Here is a 20,515-nt window from a genome sequence, read left to right on the forward strand (position 1 = left end):
TTCACAAAGGCTGGTGAAGTCCACTGGTCATGGTACTTCGGTCAGGGGGCAAGCTCTCTTCCAAGCCCTTGGAGATCTTTGCACAAGTTGAAAGTGAAGTCCACAAAGTCATTTCCCCTCTCTTTGGCAGCAAGGCAACCACTGCAGGCCAATTCCCCAAGCAGCACTTCAGCTTGGGAATAGTCTTGCCTCAGTTTCTTCAGGTTCCTTCTCCTCAGAAGACGTTTTGTCTTGTAAGTCCAGAAGTGATCTAATTTCATGGGATCAGGGTCCCAATACTTATACCCCAAAATGCTTTGTTCTCTGTGGGGAGAGGGGCCTGCGCCCAGTTCGAGCCAGTTCTGAAACACTCTGTTTACCAGACTTCTCCTTTTCTTTCACAGCGCAGGGCAGGCACATCAGACGCCCCACAGGAGATGGAGCCAGCATTGTGGAGCGCTGTGTTGACAATCTTCCTTCTCTTCTTTCAGTGTGCAGGGCAGAGACATCAAACGCACCACAGGGGGTGGAGCCAGCATTGTAGAGGGAAGGCTCAGCCCTATTCAGGTCCCAGGTGCAACTCCTCCCTCCCATCTTGATGCAGATCTCTCTATTCCCCACTGGGCTGCCCCAGCCTGTCTCCTGGAATTCCCCAGCCGTGTCACACACAAACCCAGACAAGGAAAACACAACTTCGCAGAAGCAGGCTCAAATGGTTAGGCAAGCAAATACCTACTTTTTAAAAGTGGTATTTGCAAACACAGAATATTAAAATAAACTTCACTAAAAGGTGTATTTTAATATTCTTAGTCCAGGCATACTAAACTCGAATTTCTACCATGTTCTCTGAGTCTGCTAGGATTATGAACATGTAACAATCCAGCAGCCCATTCTGGCCTATAGAGGACAGGTAGCCTTGCAATAGTGAAAAACTGAACTAGCTGTACTTCACTATTAGGACATGCCACACACATCAGGGCTTGTCCTACCTTATACTTACAATGCACCCTGCCCTTGGGCGTACCAGAGGGGAGACTTATATGAAGAAAAGGGAAGGTTTAGGGACTGGTAAGTGGGTGCACTTGCCCAGTCAGCATGACAGTACCAGACTGCACGCAGGCTCTGCAATGGCAGATCTTAGACACGTTTTACAACGCTGCCTCTGTGCGTGGCACAACCATTGCTGCAAGCCCACTAGCAGCATTTGGAATTACACTCCCTGGGCACACTCAGTGCACTGTACTAGGGTCTGACATGTAAACCAAACATCCAATCAAGTTACAGTAGGGAGCACTTGCACTGTGGCACTGGACAGCAGTGGCACAGTGCCCAAAGAATCTAACACCAGCAAAAACACATGAAGCAACAGAAAAATTTGAAAGGGAGAACCATGCCAATGATGCCAGGTCTAACACGTGCTAAAGTGCAAAGGTGCTAATATGCTGAAACTAATATGCTGGAACTACCAGTGTGCAAAGCCCCCAGACCCCAAAGCATTGTTCCACCTATTCCACCAGCCGTGAAATTTAGAAGATCTTACATTTTTATTAAGATAAGCCTACTAGTCTGTCAGGGTTTCTAGGTTCCATAAATACTTCCAGGTTTCATTAAACTTTTTGGAAGCACCCACCCACCTCGCAAAGGCTTCCTCAAAAATCCTTGCCCATTTCATTTTATTTAACCACTTCTCATAAGAGGGTGCTTCCACCAACTTCCAATTCTGCAGCATTAGAGAGCAGGCTACAAGGGAGGAGATGAGTAGAAAAGTCTCTGTTGCTTTAGTCCAATTAGCCCTACGTTTACTGATTCCAAAAAGTGCAACCTCGGCCTCTAACTGTACACTCTTCTTAGCTGCACGGTTTACAGCTGAAAATATCTCACCCCAAAAGGGCACTAATCTTGTTCTCATTAAGAAAATATGAAGCCTGGCCCCTTCACCTTCTGCCTGACAGCGGAAGCACCTATTTTCAACTTCTGGATATTTTTTATTAGGGCTTTTAGTGTAAAGTATGCCTGCCACCAGGACAGAAAGGCCATTCTTTTGTAATTAGCTGCTCTCAAGGCCTTGCTCCCTAGCTGGCATATGGCTTGCTACTCATGACTAGAGAAGGTACCTTCAGTTTCTCGAGTTACCCTTCCTAAATGTTTCTCAACCAATAAAGATTGACCATGATTGCACAGTAAACAATGCCAGTTCCCCACCCCTCTTAACTTTGCTCCAAAAAGGGCAATCACCAGCCCAGATGAGGCATCACTAAATGAAAAGTTATGTCTATTTAGAAAATGTAGTATCTGTAAATATTAAAAAAAAGACTGGCTTTCTCTAGTCTTTACTCCTAATCTGTACCTCTTGCCAGGTAATTATTCTGTTCTGAATTGAATAATGCCTTAACTCTTCTAACCCACAGTCCTTCCAGTGTCTAAGGTGGGTAGATTGAATTTGGAGGTCTAGGTATTTCCATTCACACAGTTTTAGATAATAAAACCCAGTAAAACTAGCATGTTTAAAAAAGGAGTGTAGTCTAATAGAGTAATCCTTCAAAGTCTTATATCTCGTCCTCTTGGGGAGTTTAGAAGTTTTAAAAATATTGTCTTCCTGGACCTTTATATCCCCCAAAAATTGTCTAATAAACCATTTGAAACCAGTAAACGGGCTGTTAAATCTTTTTATAGCTGCTTCCTAGTATGTAGGAACATGTGGTAATGCCAGTCAGCCCTGATAGATCACTAGTTGTACCGCCGGGAGTTTAACCCCCTGTGTCTTCTTCCCCCAGACAACCTGTCTAAACAATGTATCCAGCTCCTTAAAGTAGTTGGTATTAATTTTAATAGGTATATTTATAAAAGGAAAACAAGTAAAGGGTGTATGGACATCTTGATAAGGGATACTAGGCCTATCAAGTTTAAAGAAAATAGCAACCAGTTGTCCTGTAGTTTCCTAATTTTATCTTGCATAGCTACATAGTTCAGCTTATATAAGTGTTGAAATTGATCCGAGACAAAGATCCCCAAATAACGTATCGGGCCGGGCTTAGCAGCTTGGTGCTTTAGATCAGCTGGAAGAAAATTCCTATCAGAATTTAAAACTAGAATTTCAGTTTTGTTTTGATTTATTTTATAGCCCCCAATCAATTCAAATTTACTAAATTCTGTTAGGTCAGTTCCAAATTCTGGCTATTGGGACTGAGATATAAAATATTATCGTCTGCGAACAGCTTTAGTTTGGACATACCCAAAATTGGAGCATTAATTGCTACATTGTCTCGAATTTGGATAGCTAGGGGTTCAACAAAGAAGGATAGTTACTGAGAGCCCCGCCCCCAGGTGACCGCTGCTCGTCCCCCCGTAATGGAGGGCACTGATCTTCGTATTTGGGCATCCAGCAGCTAAGGCCCTGGATAGAAAGAAGGTCCAAAAAGAAGGCTGAAGGCTGGACAGTCTTTTCCGGCGCTCTAAAGCCCTGACAAACTCATTTGATGAGGGATTAGTAAACGGGCGGGTAACCGCATTTCACAGCTGCGGCTGCTCTTAGCGGTTGCAAGACACGCTGCTGTTGTCAAAGGCTGCACGCTGGCAGGGGGAGATGCAAGATTGGAAGGAGCAGCTCAGATGAAAGCAAGCTGTGGCAGTTTGGCTGCTTGATGTTGCAGAGTGCTGGCGGTTGGCTGTGAATACTGGAGACTTGTGGAGTTTAAAATTAAGCTCCCTTTCATCTTTTGCCTTTGGCTAACTAAAGTATGAGGGATCCTTGTGAAGACTGCAACGTGTGAGCCAGGACATGATGGCAAGAGTGCAGCCGAGTTTTCTGAGGTGAGCTGGCCGTGTGACATCTGTGCCAGTTGCCAGTTTCTTGAGTTGCTAGAGTGGGTGTCATGGGACACTGGGCTTTTGCTAACTGGGATAACATGAGTTTGATGGTGACAGAAGCTACCGCTTCATTCCCTCAAAGTTTAAGCACGAAATCGGATTGTTGTCTATTAAGTGAGGCTTTAACCACCTGGGGAGTGGGGTTTAGCATCCAAAGGAGAAAGATGGGCAAACATCTTAAATAGGCAACCGTCATTGCAAAAGTGGATTCTGCGGCAGGGCTCAAGGCTAAAACTTGACTAGTCTCGTATATGTTGCTGTACTAGAAACTGAGAAACAAAGGAATCATGCAAAATAATGAAGAGTTACAGCTGGCTGAGATATTCCCATCAGACCACCCTTTGGCGGAGTCTCATCATATGGGATGTTTGTATTTTATCCAATCAGCCGCCCAAACCATCAGATGATGGTGCGGATATGGATATGGAATAGAAACTCTAGCAAAACTGTTACTCAAAGGGTAGTGCTCAAGGTGTGCAGTGCAGTGCTGTGGTGAAAACTTAAAATTAACGACTCAGACATGAAAACATTTTTTATTAGGATTTGTCTGAGTGTCAAGGTTAAAATCACGCCAGGCAGTCTGAACATATAACTACACTGTGGCGCTGTGCAGGAGGGTCACAGTGTAACTCTTTATTATTTTGCATGATTCCTTTGTTTCTCAGGTTCTAGTACAGCAACATATACGAGACCGGTTTTTTCCTTTTTGTGTATAATGTCTAGGTAAGGGGAAATGAAATGACAGGTCGTTAAATATATCCCCTTGACCCTTTTCAAATTTGTTTTTTTGGTAAAACTTGACTAGCCCAGGCAAAACCAGCGTCTTCGGCGGTAAGAGCCAAGAACACTCCGAATCAATCCGGTCTCATTTCTATTGTGCGAGCTCAGAAGAAGAGCTACCCAAAACTTGTCAAGAGGGGGTAGATCCCGCCACAAAAAGGTTAACAGAGGGCTCCATCAATATGGAAAAGGAACAAAGTTCTGAGCCTACAGCTAGTGCAAACAAAGATGCGATAAGAAACCCCAAAGACTTTCCGCTATTCTCCAAAAAAGCCTTGCAGTCAGCTGCAGTTCCAATTAAACCTACAGCAGACCCGATACAACGGACAGTAGGGGATTGGCAGAGGGGGCATCCACAAAACCTTACCCTGCAGACACCACTTTTGCCCCTTCGGATTCAGATTTCGGTGTCAGCGCCGGCTCCACCTGTAGCCGCTTTACAACCACAGAAGCCCTGTCTATCTCTAGACAATCAGTCTGTTTTATCAGAATCACCAACTCAGGCTTCAGCATTGGCTGCGACATCGGCCCTGTCACCTTGAAAGATGCAAAAGTACAGCCGTCCGATGTACAGGGACAGCCTCAGCCTCAGTTACAGTCTCAGCCGGTCTGTTAACCCGTTTTGGATTTCCCAGATCAGTTAGCCGGGACTAAGAAGCAAGATGGGAAGCCACAACAGAGCGACTCCCAGTTATCGACCGAATAAGCTAACATTCACCAAATGGACATACAATTTATGCTGAATATGATTTTGGACGAAATCAGAGAAATGAAGAATTCTTAAGAAAGTGAGAGAACCTGCCTCCATCTCAGTCTAGGAAAAATTGAAGAAGCTGTGGCCTGTTTACAGGTCAGAATTCAAGAAGCTAAGTCTAGGATCTCCATTCTAGAGGATCAAATGAATTCAATCATCCTGAAAGTAAAGGAGGCAGCAAAAGATAAAGTAATTTTTGAGAATAAACTAGAGGAACTTGAAAATCATTCTTGACGTTCGAACGAGTACGTGAGGGGAGCGAGGGCTCTCAATCTCTCCAATGGGTTGAGTCATTTATCAAGCAGAAGGACCTGCCACAGTTTTCTGGTGACCTCACAATTACTGGGCGCATCGAGCTCCGTCACATTCCCAACCTAATTCATCGATCCCTCGTACAATTCTTGTGAATTTTGCTGATTATTGTTTGAAAGAGAGGCTCTTGAACAAGGCTATATAGCAGAAAAATTCTCTGTAAATGATGTCTCAAAATGCCGGATCTTCTCAGATATGTCTGTGGTAGCTGCATGTAGGTGGAAAGATTTCGTCAAACTCCTATATCTTTTTAAAGCACACAGGGCGCAGGCTTCAATAGCCCAGCAATCAAAGCTTTGAGTCCTTATTAAAGGGAAATTTCATATGTTCTCTTCAATGGAAGAAGCCCAGGGTTTGCTGGAAAATTATTCTGTATTGAATTAAATGTTAAAGATCTTCAGGGTCGGGGGAGGAGAGATAGCCATCTAGGGTGCGGCAGCAAGGCACCCCATTTTGAAATGTGGCTGGTGGGGGGTTCCACATTTCTGGTGGGGGGTTATGGGGGTGGGGGGGGTTTAATATCAGTAAAAAGAGCATTGGCAAAGGGAACAAAGAGAGGAGAAAATAGGGGTTTGAATCTGTTCGAATATCATGATTATTTAATGAATAGATATGGCTAGTAAATGTAAATGGTATGCTTCACAAAAAAAAATACGGAGGGCTTATAAGATGGCTTGCCTCCTTTATGCCCCAAGTTCTTTTTTTCCAAGAAACACATCTTAAGTCAAATTCACCTAAGCTCTTTCTGCCAAGAGCTTTTTCAGATGCTTTTTTGCATCAGCTGGGTAGAGGTGTAGCTATCTACTTTTCTAGAAACATGACTTGGGAATTTGTGCAAGTTCAGAGAGATCCCCAGGGAAGATGGTTATGAATAGTGGTCAAAATTAAATGGGAGTATTTTGAACTACGGTCCGATTATGGATGATGTTTCTATGTTGGCAAAGATCAATGAGCTGCTTAGGGAAGCCCCCAGTCAAATTAATGTTCGGTGGGATTTTAACTATATCCAGGACTTAAAATAAGATACTTCTAATAAAAATAAAAAACAACTTAAGCTAAACACAAAAAGAATCTTCGAGGTTATAATGCATGACTATCAGCTTATTAGTCCATGGTGTAATGCTAATCCGGCCATAAGTAGTTATACATGCCATTCTCATCAATTCGAGGCGGCATCTCATATTGATTTTTTTTAACATCTCAGTCATTAAATATCTCAAAGGGAGAAATCGGGGCTAACTCATTCTCTGACCATTCTTACATTAAGCTCGACCTAGAAATCGAAGAGGAGAGGCGGGAGAGATCCAGGTGGCAGATGGATCGTCTTCTTCCTCAGATCAACAATGGGTTGAAGGTTTAAGAGAATGGATTCTTGAATATTTTAGGATTAATAAGGGGATGGCTGAACCATTCTTAGTATGGGGTGAGTTCAAGGCAGCTGTGCGAGGACAAATGATCACCTACTCGGCTGCTCAGTCGAAAATACGTCGGGTTAAAAAAGCAGAACTACAGCAGGCAGTTGAAAGTGCTCAGAACTTGAGAAATGCGTCTCAACAGAATCAGCTTGAAAATGCTAAACAGGCAGTGAGGGAATTCTTTTTATTAGAAGAAATTAGCAGCTCCTGAACTTTCCAACAACAGGTATATTAAGAAAGCCAAATGGTGGGCCTTTAGTCGTGCACAGTAGGGGGTTGATCACAAGGCTTGGCCGGTGGCCAAATCCCAGTTGACTGCCAGCTGCTGGTGCTCGAAAACCTGCTCCTGGTCACCCCTAAAGCTTTTATACTTTAATGAGAGTCTGCTGAGAAGCAGGCCTAAGAAGCTTCAGGAATAACTCAGTACCCAAAAAGAAACAATTCAGGGGAAGACGAATAAAAAAGTCTAAATATAGCAACAATCTTCAGAAGTGAATGAATAGAGTGATCTCAACAGATCTGAGGTTTTTTAACGCTACACACAGAGAAGCATAGTATAATGAATATGCCTGAAGTAAATTTAGAAAATATTTGTACAATGCAACAACAATAAACTGATATATGATAAATGTAAGAAAACAGCAAGTCTACAATATAAATGTACTACTGTATTTTTTTTAATTTATTTGAGAGATTTGTAGAGCGCAACAGCTGCCCCAGTCAAGAGGTGTCCCGGCGTCAACAGCAAATAGGTGACCACATCGCAGGGAGAAATCAGAGCAACCTACACAGAGGGAAAGAGAAAAGTTTTGATAGCTTTCCTGAATTCGAGAAAGTTGCTGAGGCCTCAAATATGGAGGGACCACTAGCAAATGTTGGCCCATGGAGCGAAGCTGACGGGAGGGGACATAAAAAGAGAGCAGATCAGTCAAAATGTTAGGGGAGGCGAGCTTAAAGATTTTAAAGGCTATACAGAGATCCTTGAACTCAATCCGTTGAGCCACAGGCAGCCAATGAAGGCAGTGGATTGTGCTAGTCACAGAGCAGACTGCGCTCTTGCTGCGGCGTTCTGCACTCTCAGTAGCCTGTGTACTTCCACCTTGTTAGCCCCCAGCTAGATACAGAGAGTTCACGTAATCAAGCCTAGAAGTGATCAAGGACTGAGTGATAGTCTGTCTGGTTGAGACATCAAAGAAACCCAAAATAGGTTCAAGTCCGCGCAATAAACTGAAAAAGGTGCCAGCCACCTTCTTCGTTTGGGTCTGGAAACTGAGAGAGGTGTTCATCCCAACCCCCAAGTTCTTTACAACTTGTTTAGGAGGATGGGAGGTGCCTAGATTCGTGGGCCTCCAATACTCATTCCATAACCCATGATCCCTACCCACCAGAAACACCTCTGACTTGCTGGCTTTCAGCTGGAGACAGTTAGCTGTCATCCACCCGGCAACTGCAGCAAGATCGCTTTGAAACTTAGAGGCGTCCTGCTTAGCGTTGCTCGAGAGGGCTACCACCAGCTGAGTGTCGTCGGCGTAAGAGACCACAGTCAGTCCTCTGCTCTTGGCAATTACAGAGAAAGGTTGTACATACAAGTTGAAGAGCAGAGGGCTCAGAGAAGAACCCTGTGGCACCCCATGCCTGATGGGAAAGGCGGACGAGGAAAAAGGGGGAGCGATCACCTGATAGGTCCTATCCGAGAGAAATGACGCTCGCCACTTCAAAGCAAGGCCACCGATGCAAGCCTCTTCCAAACGGCGCAACAGAATTGCATGGGACACAGTGTTGAATGTGCCACTGAGATCCAAAAGATCAGTGCCGATGTCTGTCCTGCGTCCAGTGCTGTCCAGAGATGCTTTGTCACCACCAAAAGAGCCAACTCAGTGCTATGGCCGGGGCGAAAGCCATTTTGCGAGGGAACTAGAATATTTTTAACGGTCAAGTGGTCTGAGAGAATGGAGTTAATGTATGCCTCCGTGATCTTGGCATGCCAAGGAAGCAATGAAATTGGCCTGCAGTTCTCTGGGTTTTTTTTCCCGATGAGTGTTTTGTGAGCAATGGTATCACCCTAGCTTCTTTTCATGCTGTGGGCACAAGAGCTAAGCTGAGTGATTTATTGATCACTTGACGTAGGAGAGGAGAAATGGTTGGTAAAATTTTCCTGAAGTGATCAGGTTTCAGTGGATCAGCCGGTAAGTCGGACTTAACTTTAGCTCAGAGGGCAAATAAACGGTCCTACTGCATCTGAGGGAAAACCTCTAAGGTGACAAGCATGCCATTATTGGGTATCTCAAGGCAGCCGGTATGGGCCGTGGCAAACATTTATAAATGTCTTGTACCTTTTTAGAAAAGAACAAGGTAAGCTCCTTGCATTGCTGTTTGAAGTAATCAGTGGGCCAACTGCCCCCTTCTGATTTTTAAGACTTGAGACAATAGAGAAGATACTGTTAGCGGGATTGGTGCTGTTACTAAACGCTCAGTATGGATAGCCTTATGATAGATCTTTGCTGCATCCCGATAGCGAGCTTTGGATAACAAGTCAAAGTCCCTTCTCCAAAACCTTTCACGTTTTTTGCAGGTTTTCTGCAGCACAGCTAGTTTTTCAGTGTACCATGGGTTAGATTTAGAAGTGCGAGTCAGGGACCATTTAGCTGGGATCAGCTTATCCAGCGGCTGATTGATCCAATCCGAAAAGGCTGAATTAGCCTTGTCAGGATCCATCAGCAGCACCGGAACAGAAGCAGAAAGATGGACTTGGAGTTGGTTCCAGTTTAATTTATGCCATGGGCGTTTAAGAGAGAGAGGGTTATCTAGTTTGCGCACATGCACAATGCCCTAAATAGCCAAGGAGACTAAATAATGGTCAGACCAAGCCATAGGGACCGGTGGTTGGACCGTGAGGGACAAAATATTAGTAAAACAGGGTCCAGCAGATGACCAGCCGAATGTGTAGGGCCAGTGACACACTGATCGAGCTGACAAGCAGCTAAATCCGCCACCAAATTGGCCACATCCACTTCTAGGTGGTTATCGAACTGAAGGTTCAAGTCTCCTAAGACTGTAAAATTAGAGGTATTGACCTCCAAAATGCTGACGGTTTCAACAAGAGCTTCCCTAAAAACTTTGGATGGGCCCGGGTTACGATATACCAATAAACCAGTCAAGGTATAATTGAGATGAAAAGCTATTTTAAAACAAGCTCATTCACAGCCCAAAATGTGCTGCTTAATGAAGGTGCAGGGATAGCCGGTTTTGACAATAACCGCAATACCCTCGTCTCTTGTTTCTCTATTGAGGGTATGAATAGCATAGCCCTCCGGGAGGGCCAGCCCCGGAATCACCACTGAGTCTTCAGAAAGCCAAGTCTCGGTTAGAAACAATGTATCAGGAGATTCAGTTTCCAAAAGATCATAGATATCAGCACAATGTTTAGCCAAGGATCCGCAATTCAGATGGAAAATAGTCATACTTTTGCCTGTGGAAGGGGGGCACGCATATGAAACTACAGGGATGATAGATGTAAAGCCACAGCATTTACAGCTGAAAGGACCCTCTAAACCCCCAAACCGTGTGCCTGACACCTAAAGGACAGCGTCCTAAATGCTAAAAGCTCATTCCGGGCAAAAATGTGTTACAATTTGGTAAAATTAGCAGCATGTCTGGTGTCTGGCGACGGCCTGGTGTGGACAGGCGCAGATGGGCTTGGCTTTGGCGCGCCCGCTGCACGCGTTTGCTGCACGGTTGAAATGACATGCGAGTTATGTATGCCCCGGTAGAGGAAATGAGGAGAGGAGGGCAGAGCCACGTCCACCCACGCAAACAGCACACGCTGCGGTAGACCGAAGACTGACGATTAGTGCAGAGAGCAACACACAGTAAGTACAAAGTGTTAAAAACAATTTTATAAAACAGTATTTAAAAGTTTTCAAGAATGGCAGGAAAAACACAGTGCAGGCGCAGGCTGGTGAGCGCGCTATCACCTATAACATTTTTGTCAAGCCTTGTCTGAGTGATGGCAGAGAGGCAGTCAGATTGAACACAATTAAGAAATTACGATGATTACTGGGCATAGTGGGTAATAATCATAAAGTAAGCACGTAAACCACCATATTGCGAAGATAATGCTAATAGGGATACACAGAATACTGACCTTGCAGCATTCACTACTTATGAAGGGGCTTAGAAGCAGTCTTAGGAGAATGAGCATTCAAGAGGAGGTTGCTGTTGTGAGGATGCTTAAGTTAGAGGATCACAAGCTGAAGTGGCACGAGTCTTAGGCAATCATAGAATGGAAATGTAGGGTCTTTAGCTCTTGTTGAAACTTTTGTGAGTTCACCTTCAATCTGAGGTGTGCTGGGAAGGTCGAGAAGCACTGAGAATTAAGGGATCTTCCCCCCAGCATTTTGCACCTGGTTGAGTGAAAAAAAACGAATACGTTTGAGGTGGTTGACCTTAAGTGCCTAAATCGTGAATATGGCTGGGAAGTCTTATCTGGGCAGCAAGACGTTTTGTCCTGTATTAAATTCTTCTTCACAATATATAGGTTCTAGAATTATGATTTCTCACTGTTAAGAAGCTGATGTGAGGTCATCAACACAGGCATGAAGAGGATGAATTAATTCAATCAGAAAATTAGCTGCTATTTCATTGCATTTCAGTCATTTTCTCTTTTGGTAAGCTTTTGTACATTGCTTTGTCACAATGCATGTAGAATACTACTACAGCACACACTAAGGAGGTCTTTTTGGGGACTTGCAGCAGAAGGAGGGCTTAGCAGAGTAGCCGTAGCCGCTTGAATAAACACTTGGGCCCATATGCATCATTGTTTCATTTTGCACTTCCTAATTTGCGATTTTTAGGGAATCGCAAATTAGGAAATGCAAAATGGGATGCATGTAAATTTTCGCAAAATATTTGAGAATCGGTAAAAATCGCAATTTTTACCGATTCTCAAATATTATGCGATTAGCAAAGTGCGAATTCGCAATTCCCATTCATTCCTATGGGCTAAAATGCCCATAGGAATGAATGGGAATTGCGAATTCGCTATTTGAAATCGCAATTCAGCAATGCATTTCAAGGGTGGAGAGGGGGGTCCAAATGACCCCCCCCTTCACCCATGAAATGTACTTTTGAGTATAAGTTACATACACACATGTCCTAAGGACATGTGTGTCTGTAATTTACAGTTTAAAAAATGCATGTTCGTGCTTTATTAAAAAATTTCGCAAATTACCACGAGGTTCAACTTCGTGGTAATTTGCACTTGCAATTTCAAATTTCGCAATTTGAAATCAAATGATGCATAGCATTTTAGAAATCGTTAAATTGCGATTTCTGAAATGCTATCGCAATTTTAGAAATCGCAAAAAAGTTGTGATTTCTAAAAAAGCATGATGCATCTCAAAAAGCATTTTTGGAATCGCAAACGGCCGATTTTAAGGAATCGCACTGTTTGCGACTCCAAAAATGCTTGATGCATGTGGGCCTTGGTGGTTGAATTTATGGTCTAACAAATGTAGGTGTCTCTCAAGCAGCTCACCCAGCTTAGGGACTTTCTATACTTGCAGTGCAGGTAAGCTGGAGGCCTTCTTATAGAGGCTAATGGGTTAGGAAACTATATGAAGAACTGTAGCTTGTGTTTCCATGTGTCTTCAATCATAGCAAGTAAGTTAAAAGGTTGGTGCTTAATGTGTAGTTTCGAGGGAAATGAACAACCTCTACATTTTTGGGGAAACTCTAAATTCACAGTAGAATCCTGTGGCTAAATTCCATAAGCAGGAAAAAATTCAGCCAGTGGATTGTACACTGTAATAACAGTTCCTCCATAAAGTAAAGGTTTTTGAGTTCCCTCCAAACGTTAAATGAGGCACTAGATGTCCTAAAACCCATTGGTTTTTACAAACTGGAGCTCTTTTCTATAAGTCATTTTAGCTTACTCTCTAGTACTTCACACTTCCATCATGGACTCCAAGTCCAATGTTCTCATTGTAAGTGGTCTGATGTTTTCCGACCCCTGAGCAAAACTCCTGTTTAGCAAATGGATCATATCTGCATGTTATATGCATTTTAATGTTTTCTGGGTGCAGTAAAGTTTGCATACTCCGTTAAATTTCTAAATATCAAATATATTTAATACAGAAAAAAAGACCCGCTACTTACTATGCCATGCAGATTTTGGTTCTAGTAATCACCAAAATCCTTGTGTTATTTCCCCTTATAACAAACGTGCATTATGTTCCATTTATTGCAACTGATAAATAGCTATCCTTGGAGACTTATTATCAGGTGTGATGAGTGGCGGCAGGGATGGCTCGCGGGTTGGGGGGACGGGTATGGAGGTGTCACAAGGGGGAGTCATGGGGGAGAACACGGGAATAAAAAATAATAAACTTACCTTGAGTCTGGGTCCTGCATCTCTGCTCCTACTCTCCTGTCTCTGACTCCAGGAACAGGGAGCAAGCAGCCAGGCTCCCTCCCCTAAGCCAGACACAATGCAGCAATATGATTGGTCTGAGCGCTCAGCCAGGGGCTGGAGGATGTCCTGTCCAGGAGAAGGGCACTAGGAAACTGGGACAGCGCATGGGCGAGGGGACACCGGACACCACATCCGGTCAAGGGGTGGGGAGAGGGAACACTCGGCTGTTGGACCTCGGGGGAAGAGGTCGCGCTCTGGACATGATGTAACAGAAATAATAAAGGAGTACCTGTTTACCAAGATCTCGTTCTGTGTGGTTTCCTGGGTTGACCGACACGACATCTGGGTTGACCGACACGACAGAGGGGTGGGCATGTTCTCCATGCAGACTTCCCATTTGTCAGCAAAGAAGCAGGACAGAAGCATAAAATTCTGTCTTGCTTCTCACATTTATCATTCTAATGTGAATTTTGTGATTAGCTCTAATTAATTTCTCGATATAAACGCCATGCATTTGTGTGTTAATGACTTTATATGAAAAGAAACCCTTTGCTTCATTTCACAGGACCAATGACACCGGCCTACTCACCTTTAAGGATCACTTGCCTGTGGCTCAGATCTTCATCACGGACACGAGCAGGACGAACTCAGCGGCAGCCTGGCTTGTCAGTCCCTTGCGTTGCTATGGTGCCAGTAAGTGCAGCACTCACTCAGTGCCAGGCTTCCCTTTTATTTAATAGGGTATTTCCCTGCAACGCTGGAACTATTAGAGTGCGGTATTTAAAGACCAGAGGCCACTCCTTCGGTTTGTGTCACTCTGTCTAGACCACGAGGATAATTGAAGCAGACACAGGAGACAGATAGCTATGTCAGAAGGCAAGATGTGTGTGAGGGAGGAGGGGAGAAAAGGGGAACTGAATAGATGGATGAAAGAGAAAGGTAGAGAAAGTGGAGGAAGGTAGCGGGGACTGGTTTCTACATTTTTGCCAGGACTGCTTTTTAGGTTCAGTGTCAGCCCTGCGGCCCACGGTAAACATCCATAGATTTCTCTTCATATGTTTTTACATCTAGAAGAGTCCTCTTTGTCTTACGTCTTCCCTTCTAAATTTCATGATTGTTCGCAAGAGACAGTTTATTCAATGTCAAAATATGATAAAGCTGCTTAAAAAATGTTGTTTTCATTTCCAGGAAGCTTCTGGAATGCGGCCACCTTTCTGACGGAAGCGTCCTACTTGCACTTCTCCAAGTTTCCTGCTGAGCTCAGCGCAGACATTTCATTCTTCTTTAAAACGACAGCGGTGTCTGGTGTATTCTTAGAAAATCTCGGGGTTGCAGACTTCTTACGCGTTGGATTGAACTGTAAGTGAGATTTTATGAATTGCATTTTAATTCGTATTTAAACATGAAATCAGCCATCCTGTTGGATTTCTTTGATTATACATTCAACTCAAGGGTTGTCTACAGAATACCACACATTTTATCGGAATGAATACAAGACACGCAGTAGGTTCTGCTCTAAAAAAAAAAATACCACTCTTTATTGTACTACTTTAGAGGCGAATCTACCACCTGAGTACGAGACAGATTCGTTTTGAATTTTGCATTGTGTGTGCTAGGTCCAGTGGTCGAAGTGGGGAAAAAAAGTAGGAGAACTGTGGGCAGAGAATCAGAAGACGGGAGTAACCTGAGGATTGGATCAGTGGGCAGAGTCGGAGGAGTGGCCAAAATGCCCAAAACATCCCAAGTTTCAGTATTTATTTGGCATTTCACTGACCAGTTACAGCTTAATATGTTATTTATTTCCACCTATAGATACACATGATTATCTAAGGTTTAATATGGGTTATTGACATTAAAATACATTCACAAAGAGGGATATGTTTCCAATCACAGAATATCCCAAATACGCATAAAAGTGGAGTCACAAGCCATTTGTCTTCGAGCCATACAGTTTCTGTCATCAGCACTTCTCCTCCTTTTTTCCACAAGCGCAGTTCAACCGTGAATAGCAAAATATCCTAGTTTGCAAATGTTTTTTATATAGTTATGGTTCTGCCATAGTTGACACAAAACACAGCATCTGCTACATAATCTGACCATTTTAACTAATAAATTGTTTGTAGCTCAAACGGATCAAACGTTAAAAAAAAATTGATGTGTTGCTGCGATGTGGCCAGCCCTTCACAAAGGTTGACTGATCCCCTACTGTATTTGTATGTTGGTTCAAATAAGGCAAAACCTTTCCAGCGACTGTTAGCATGGGATCTATGACAGAATATCGAAAGACAGAAAATCGACCTACAGAAACATCGACGCTGGAATATCGAAGGCAAGTATATCGACATCCTATCTACAACATGCTAAGTACAAAAATATTGAAACAAAAATATAGATTTTAAAAATATCGTTAATAAAAATATCGTTTTTTATCTGTTAATAATAATGTGTAAAATAAAGTACATAAGACTTAAAAATAAAATAAACATAGTTAAAAATATTTAATAATGTTTACAATTAATAAATACTACATATATAAAAATAATACATTAATTAGGCATATACATAAAATATATAAGATATTTTTACTTAATAATACGTTTGAATAATTATTTTAATTACTTATACATTATTTAAAAATACTAATTATTACATATACATCTATACAAATAAAATAATAACATACAAAGGTAAATAATTATATTTAATAAATTAGAAAAATATATATACTTTCAATATTTTTAAAATGTATTAAATACTACATTATTTAAATTAATACAAAAAATATTAAATAGAAAAATAAATAAAACTACTATTTAAAGTCCAAAAAAATACAATAATGAAAACATTGTATAGCGTAGGACGTACAATTACTATTTCCACTCCAGAAAATGCAACAGTAGGGAAAGTGTTAGATAGAGTGGGGGTAAACATTCTATCCACACTCCAGAGAGTGCAACAGTAGGGAAAGCGATGGACAGCATAGGGGTAAAAATTACTGTTCCCACTCCAGAGAGTGCAACAGTAGAGAAAGAGTTGGATAGCGTAGGGGTAAAAAATTACTATTCCCAATCCAAAGTGTACAACAGTGGGGAAAGCGTTGGATAGCGTAAGGGTAAAAATCACTATTCCCACTACAGAGAGTGCAACAGTAAGGAAAGTGTTGGATAGTGGGTGGATAAAACTTACTATTCCCACTCCAGTGAGTGCAACAGTATGAAAAGCGCTGGATAGCGGGTGGGTAAAAATTACAATTTCAACTCCAGAGAGTAAAACAGTAGGGAAAGCGTTGGATAGCGTAGGGGTATAAATTACTATTCCCACTCCAGAGAGTGCAGCAGTAGAGAAAGAGTTGGATAGCGTAGGGGTAAAAATTACTATTCCCACTCCAGTGAGTGCAACAGTAGGGAAAGTGTTGGATAGCGTAGGGGTAAAAATAACTATTCCCACTCCAAAGAGTGCAACAGTAGGGAAAGTGTAGGATAGTGGGTGGGTAAACCTTACTATTCCCACTCCAGGGAGTGCAACAGTAGGGAAAGCGTTGGATAGCATAGGGGTAAAAATTACTATTCCAACTCCAGAGGGTGTAACAGTAGGGAAAGCGTTGGATAGCGTAGGGGTAAAAATTACTATTCCAACTCCAGAGGGTGCAACAGTTGGGAAAGCGTTGGATAGCGTAGGGGTAAAAATTACTATTCCAACTCCAGAGGGGGAAACAGTAGGGAAAGCGTTGGATAGCGTAGGGGTAAAAATTACTATTCCAACTCCAGAGGGTGCAACAGTAGGGAAAGCGTTGAAAAGCGGAGAGGTAAAAATTACTATTCCAACTCCAGAGGGTGCTACAGTAGGGAAAGTGTTCGATAGCATACAGGTAAAAATTACTATTCCAACTCCAGTGAGTGAAATAGAAAGGAAAACATTCTATCCACACTCCAGAGAGTGCAACAGTAGGGAAAGCGTTGGACAGCATAGGGGTAAAAATTACTATTCCCACTTCAGAGAGTGCAACAGTAGGGAAAACATTTGATAGCATGTGGGTAAAAATTACTATTTCCACTCCAGAGAGTGCAACAGTAGAGAAAGAGTTGGATGGGGTAAGGGTAAAAATTACTATTCCCACTCCAGAGAGTGCAACAGTAAGGAAAGTGTTGGATAGTGGGTGGGTAAAACTTACTATTCCCACTCCAGTGAGTGCAACAGTAGGGAAAGCGCTGGATAGCGGGTGGGTAAAAATTACTATTTCAACTCCAGAGAGTGAAACAGTAGGGAAAGCGTTGGATAGCGTAGGGGTAAAAATTACTATTCCCACTCCAGAGAGTGCAACAGTAGGGAAAACATTGGTTAGCATAGAGGTAAAAAATTACTATTCCAACTCCAGAGGGTGTAACAGTAGGGAAAGCGTTGGAAAGCGTAGGGGTAAAAATTACTATTCCAAATCCAGAGGGTGCAACAGTAGGGAAAGCGTTGGATAACGTAGGGGTAAAAATTACTATTCCAACTCCAGAGGGTGCAACAGTAGGGAAAGCGTTGGATAGCGTAGGGGTAAAAATTACTATTCCAACTCCAGGGAGTGAAACTGAAAGGAAAACGTTGGATAGCATAGAATTTAAATATTACATATTCATAAAAAAGATGTGTAGTTAAAATATTGAATAATTGAATTTTACATACATCTACATCATTAACAAACAATTAATAATTATTAAAAGCAATTACAATTGAATAATTACTTAACAATAAATTAACAATAAATACCAACAAATATTAATTAATAAATATTAGTCACCAAATAATAAATAATAAACAATAACATATTTTTCATTAAAAATATTAATTATTTAAAATTAATTCACAATGAAAAATTATTAAATATTAACATTTGTCATACCAAATAATACTTTTTATGAAACATTGATTACCAATCAATTAAAAGTAATTTCCAATTAATAAAAAGTATTTACCAATTAAAAATATTAATTGCCAATTAACAAAGTAATTAACAAAGTAGTTTACTAATTAAAAAATTATCAATTAAAAAAGTAATTAACAATTATTACCATTAATTACAAATTAAAAAAATAATTATCAATTTGAATAATTAATTGCTAATTAATAACTAATTATAAATAAAATATTTATCCATACCAATAAATAAATATACATCATTAATTAATTACTATTAAATTACTTCCCACCCAATTCCCCTATAATCCCACAACCCGCTACAGAAATAAAAACAAAAATTAATTCCAATTAATTCATAATTCCTAAAAATTAATATTTAATTTAGTATATTTAAATTACTTCCCACCCTATTCCCCTATAAACCCACAACCCTCACTGGTACTAAAACATAAAATTTACTTAAAAATAACATTATTAATATATAAAAATAGTACACATATAATTTAAAACAATTAAAATACTCAACAAAAACATATTACACATACATATTTTTTTTTTTTAAATAATACAAATATCGATAATAGTAACATCGAAATTAGTTACATCGATATATATGCTATCGATATTACTAACTTCGATATTACTTACATCGATATAAAAAAATCGATATTACTTACCTTAGGGTCGATATTCTGTCCAACGATATTCTTGACCTCGATCTTCTATACCTTCGATTTTTCCAACTCGATATTTTTGTAGGTCGATATATATGAACTCGATATTTAGACTGTGTACCGTTAGCATGAGTTAAATGTCAAAATAATAAAGTATCAGAAAATATACTGCATTACGCTGGATAATTATGTCAACACTGGCATAATTTAGTCCTCCTTTGCTGCATAATTCCGGTGGCTCCAAAGCAGGCAGCACATGTTAAGTGCTTGTGCTTGAGGCAGAGAGACTGTGAAGTTTGCAAACTTAGTTTGGTGTGCGTGCAAATCCTGCAATGCCGATCCCTGGTGAGTTGCAGCTACTCCTGCTGGAACAAGGCCAATGGAGGTGCCAGTGGGTGAGGCTGACTGGCCTCAAAGGTAGGGCCGGCTTTAGCGCTGGTGGTGCCCTGTACAACAATATTTGTTAGTGTCACCCAATGACCACCAGTGCTACGGATGAATTTGATTTACAACACTGCTTATACCAGTGTAGGGTGTCAGAGCACTTTAAATCACACACATTACACAGAGACAATCAATTATACAAGTGTAAATCACTGTATAGGAAATGCTGCATAAGACCAAGAACTACAAGGTCTAGGAGTCACATGACAACAATACTAGTAGACAATATAGTTTGATAGTGATTGGTCCGGAGAAACATAAACTGAGAATTTAAAATGTAATACCATGGTTGGGGGTTCTAAATAATAATCAGAATAGATTTCCATCTGAATTAACACCTTTTGCAACATTAGGATAATCTAAGACTGGGCACAAAAACCTTAACGGTCTAATTTATACCTTGCTGTTTGCATGCAGCTCTTAGATGACAGTTAATAGCTCACTGTTCTATGTTAGGATTTTAACTTATAGACTGCAAGTAGCAAAAGGATCTCTCTGACAAAAGCAGAAACCCACTGACTTATTTACATTATGTGCACTTTGTGATCTACATGGTACGTGTTCTTTGCAGCAGGCACTTTAACCATCTGCGTTACCTTTCCATGAGTCAAAACTTCCACTAGACAAAAGCTGATGTCTCTCTCTCTCTCCAGGAAGGAGTTATCATGACATTTTTATTTTTTCCGAAAATTGCTCCGGGCCAGGAAGGTGGCAGCAAGTGCTTTTAAAACCATAATATACTTACAAAACACAACTCTCCCACCCAAAGTCAGCACCTGGTGCGGTGACACCGGACGCACCACCCTAGTGCCGGCCCTTTTCAGGAGTTCTGTGACCTCAGTGACAGAGTTACTGTTGCTCTAGGGTGTGCTGCTTGATAGGCCTGCCCTCAAGACTGAAGCTGAATTCCGTATGGATTGTGGAGGACAGGCATCAAGAATAACCTACACTTGCCTCTGATAGGGTACACCTGCTA

General features: G+C 41.5%; 1 protein-coding gene across 1 annotated transcript in view; it reads left to right on the forward strand.

The window, feature by feature from the left end:
• The window catches only part of LOC147732612 (contactin-associated protein-like 5), a 1,641,055-nt gene that overhangs the window by 1,357,930 nt on the left and 262,610 nt on the right, over positions 1-20,515 (forward strand). The window contains exons 15-16 of the mRNA XM_086957122.1: positions 14,085-14,212; positions 14,708-14,878. Of these exons, the coding sequence (XP_086813248.1) occupies positions 14,085-14,212; positions 14,708-14,878 (299 nt within the window). The remainder of the gene's footprint in view (positions 1-14,084; positions 14,213-14,707; positions 14,879-20,515) is intronic.

This window comes from Lissotriton vulgaris, chromosome 2_1, assembly GCF_964263255.1.
Source record: "Lissotriton vulgaris chromosome 2_1, aLisVul1.2, whole genome shotgun sequence".
NCBI classification, from domain to species: domain Eukaryota; kingdom Metazoa; phylum Chordata; class Amphibia; order Caudata; family Salamandridae; genus Lissotriton; species Lissotriton vulgaris.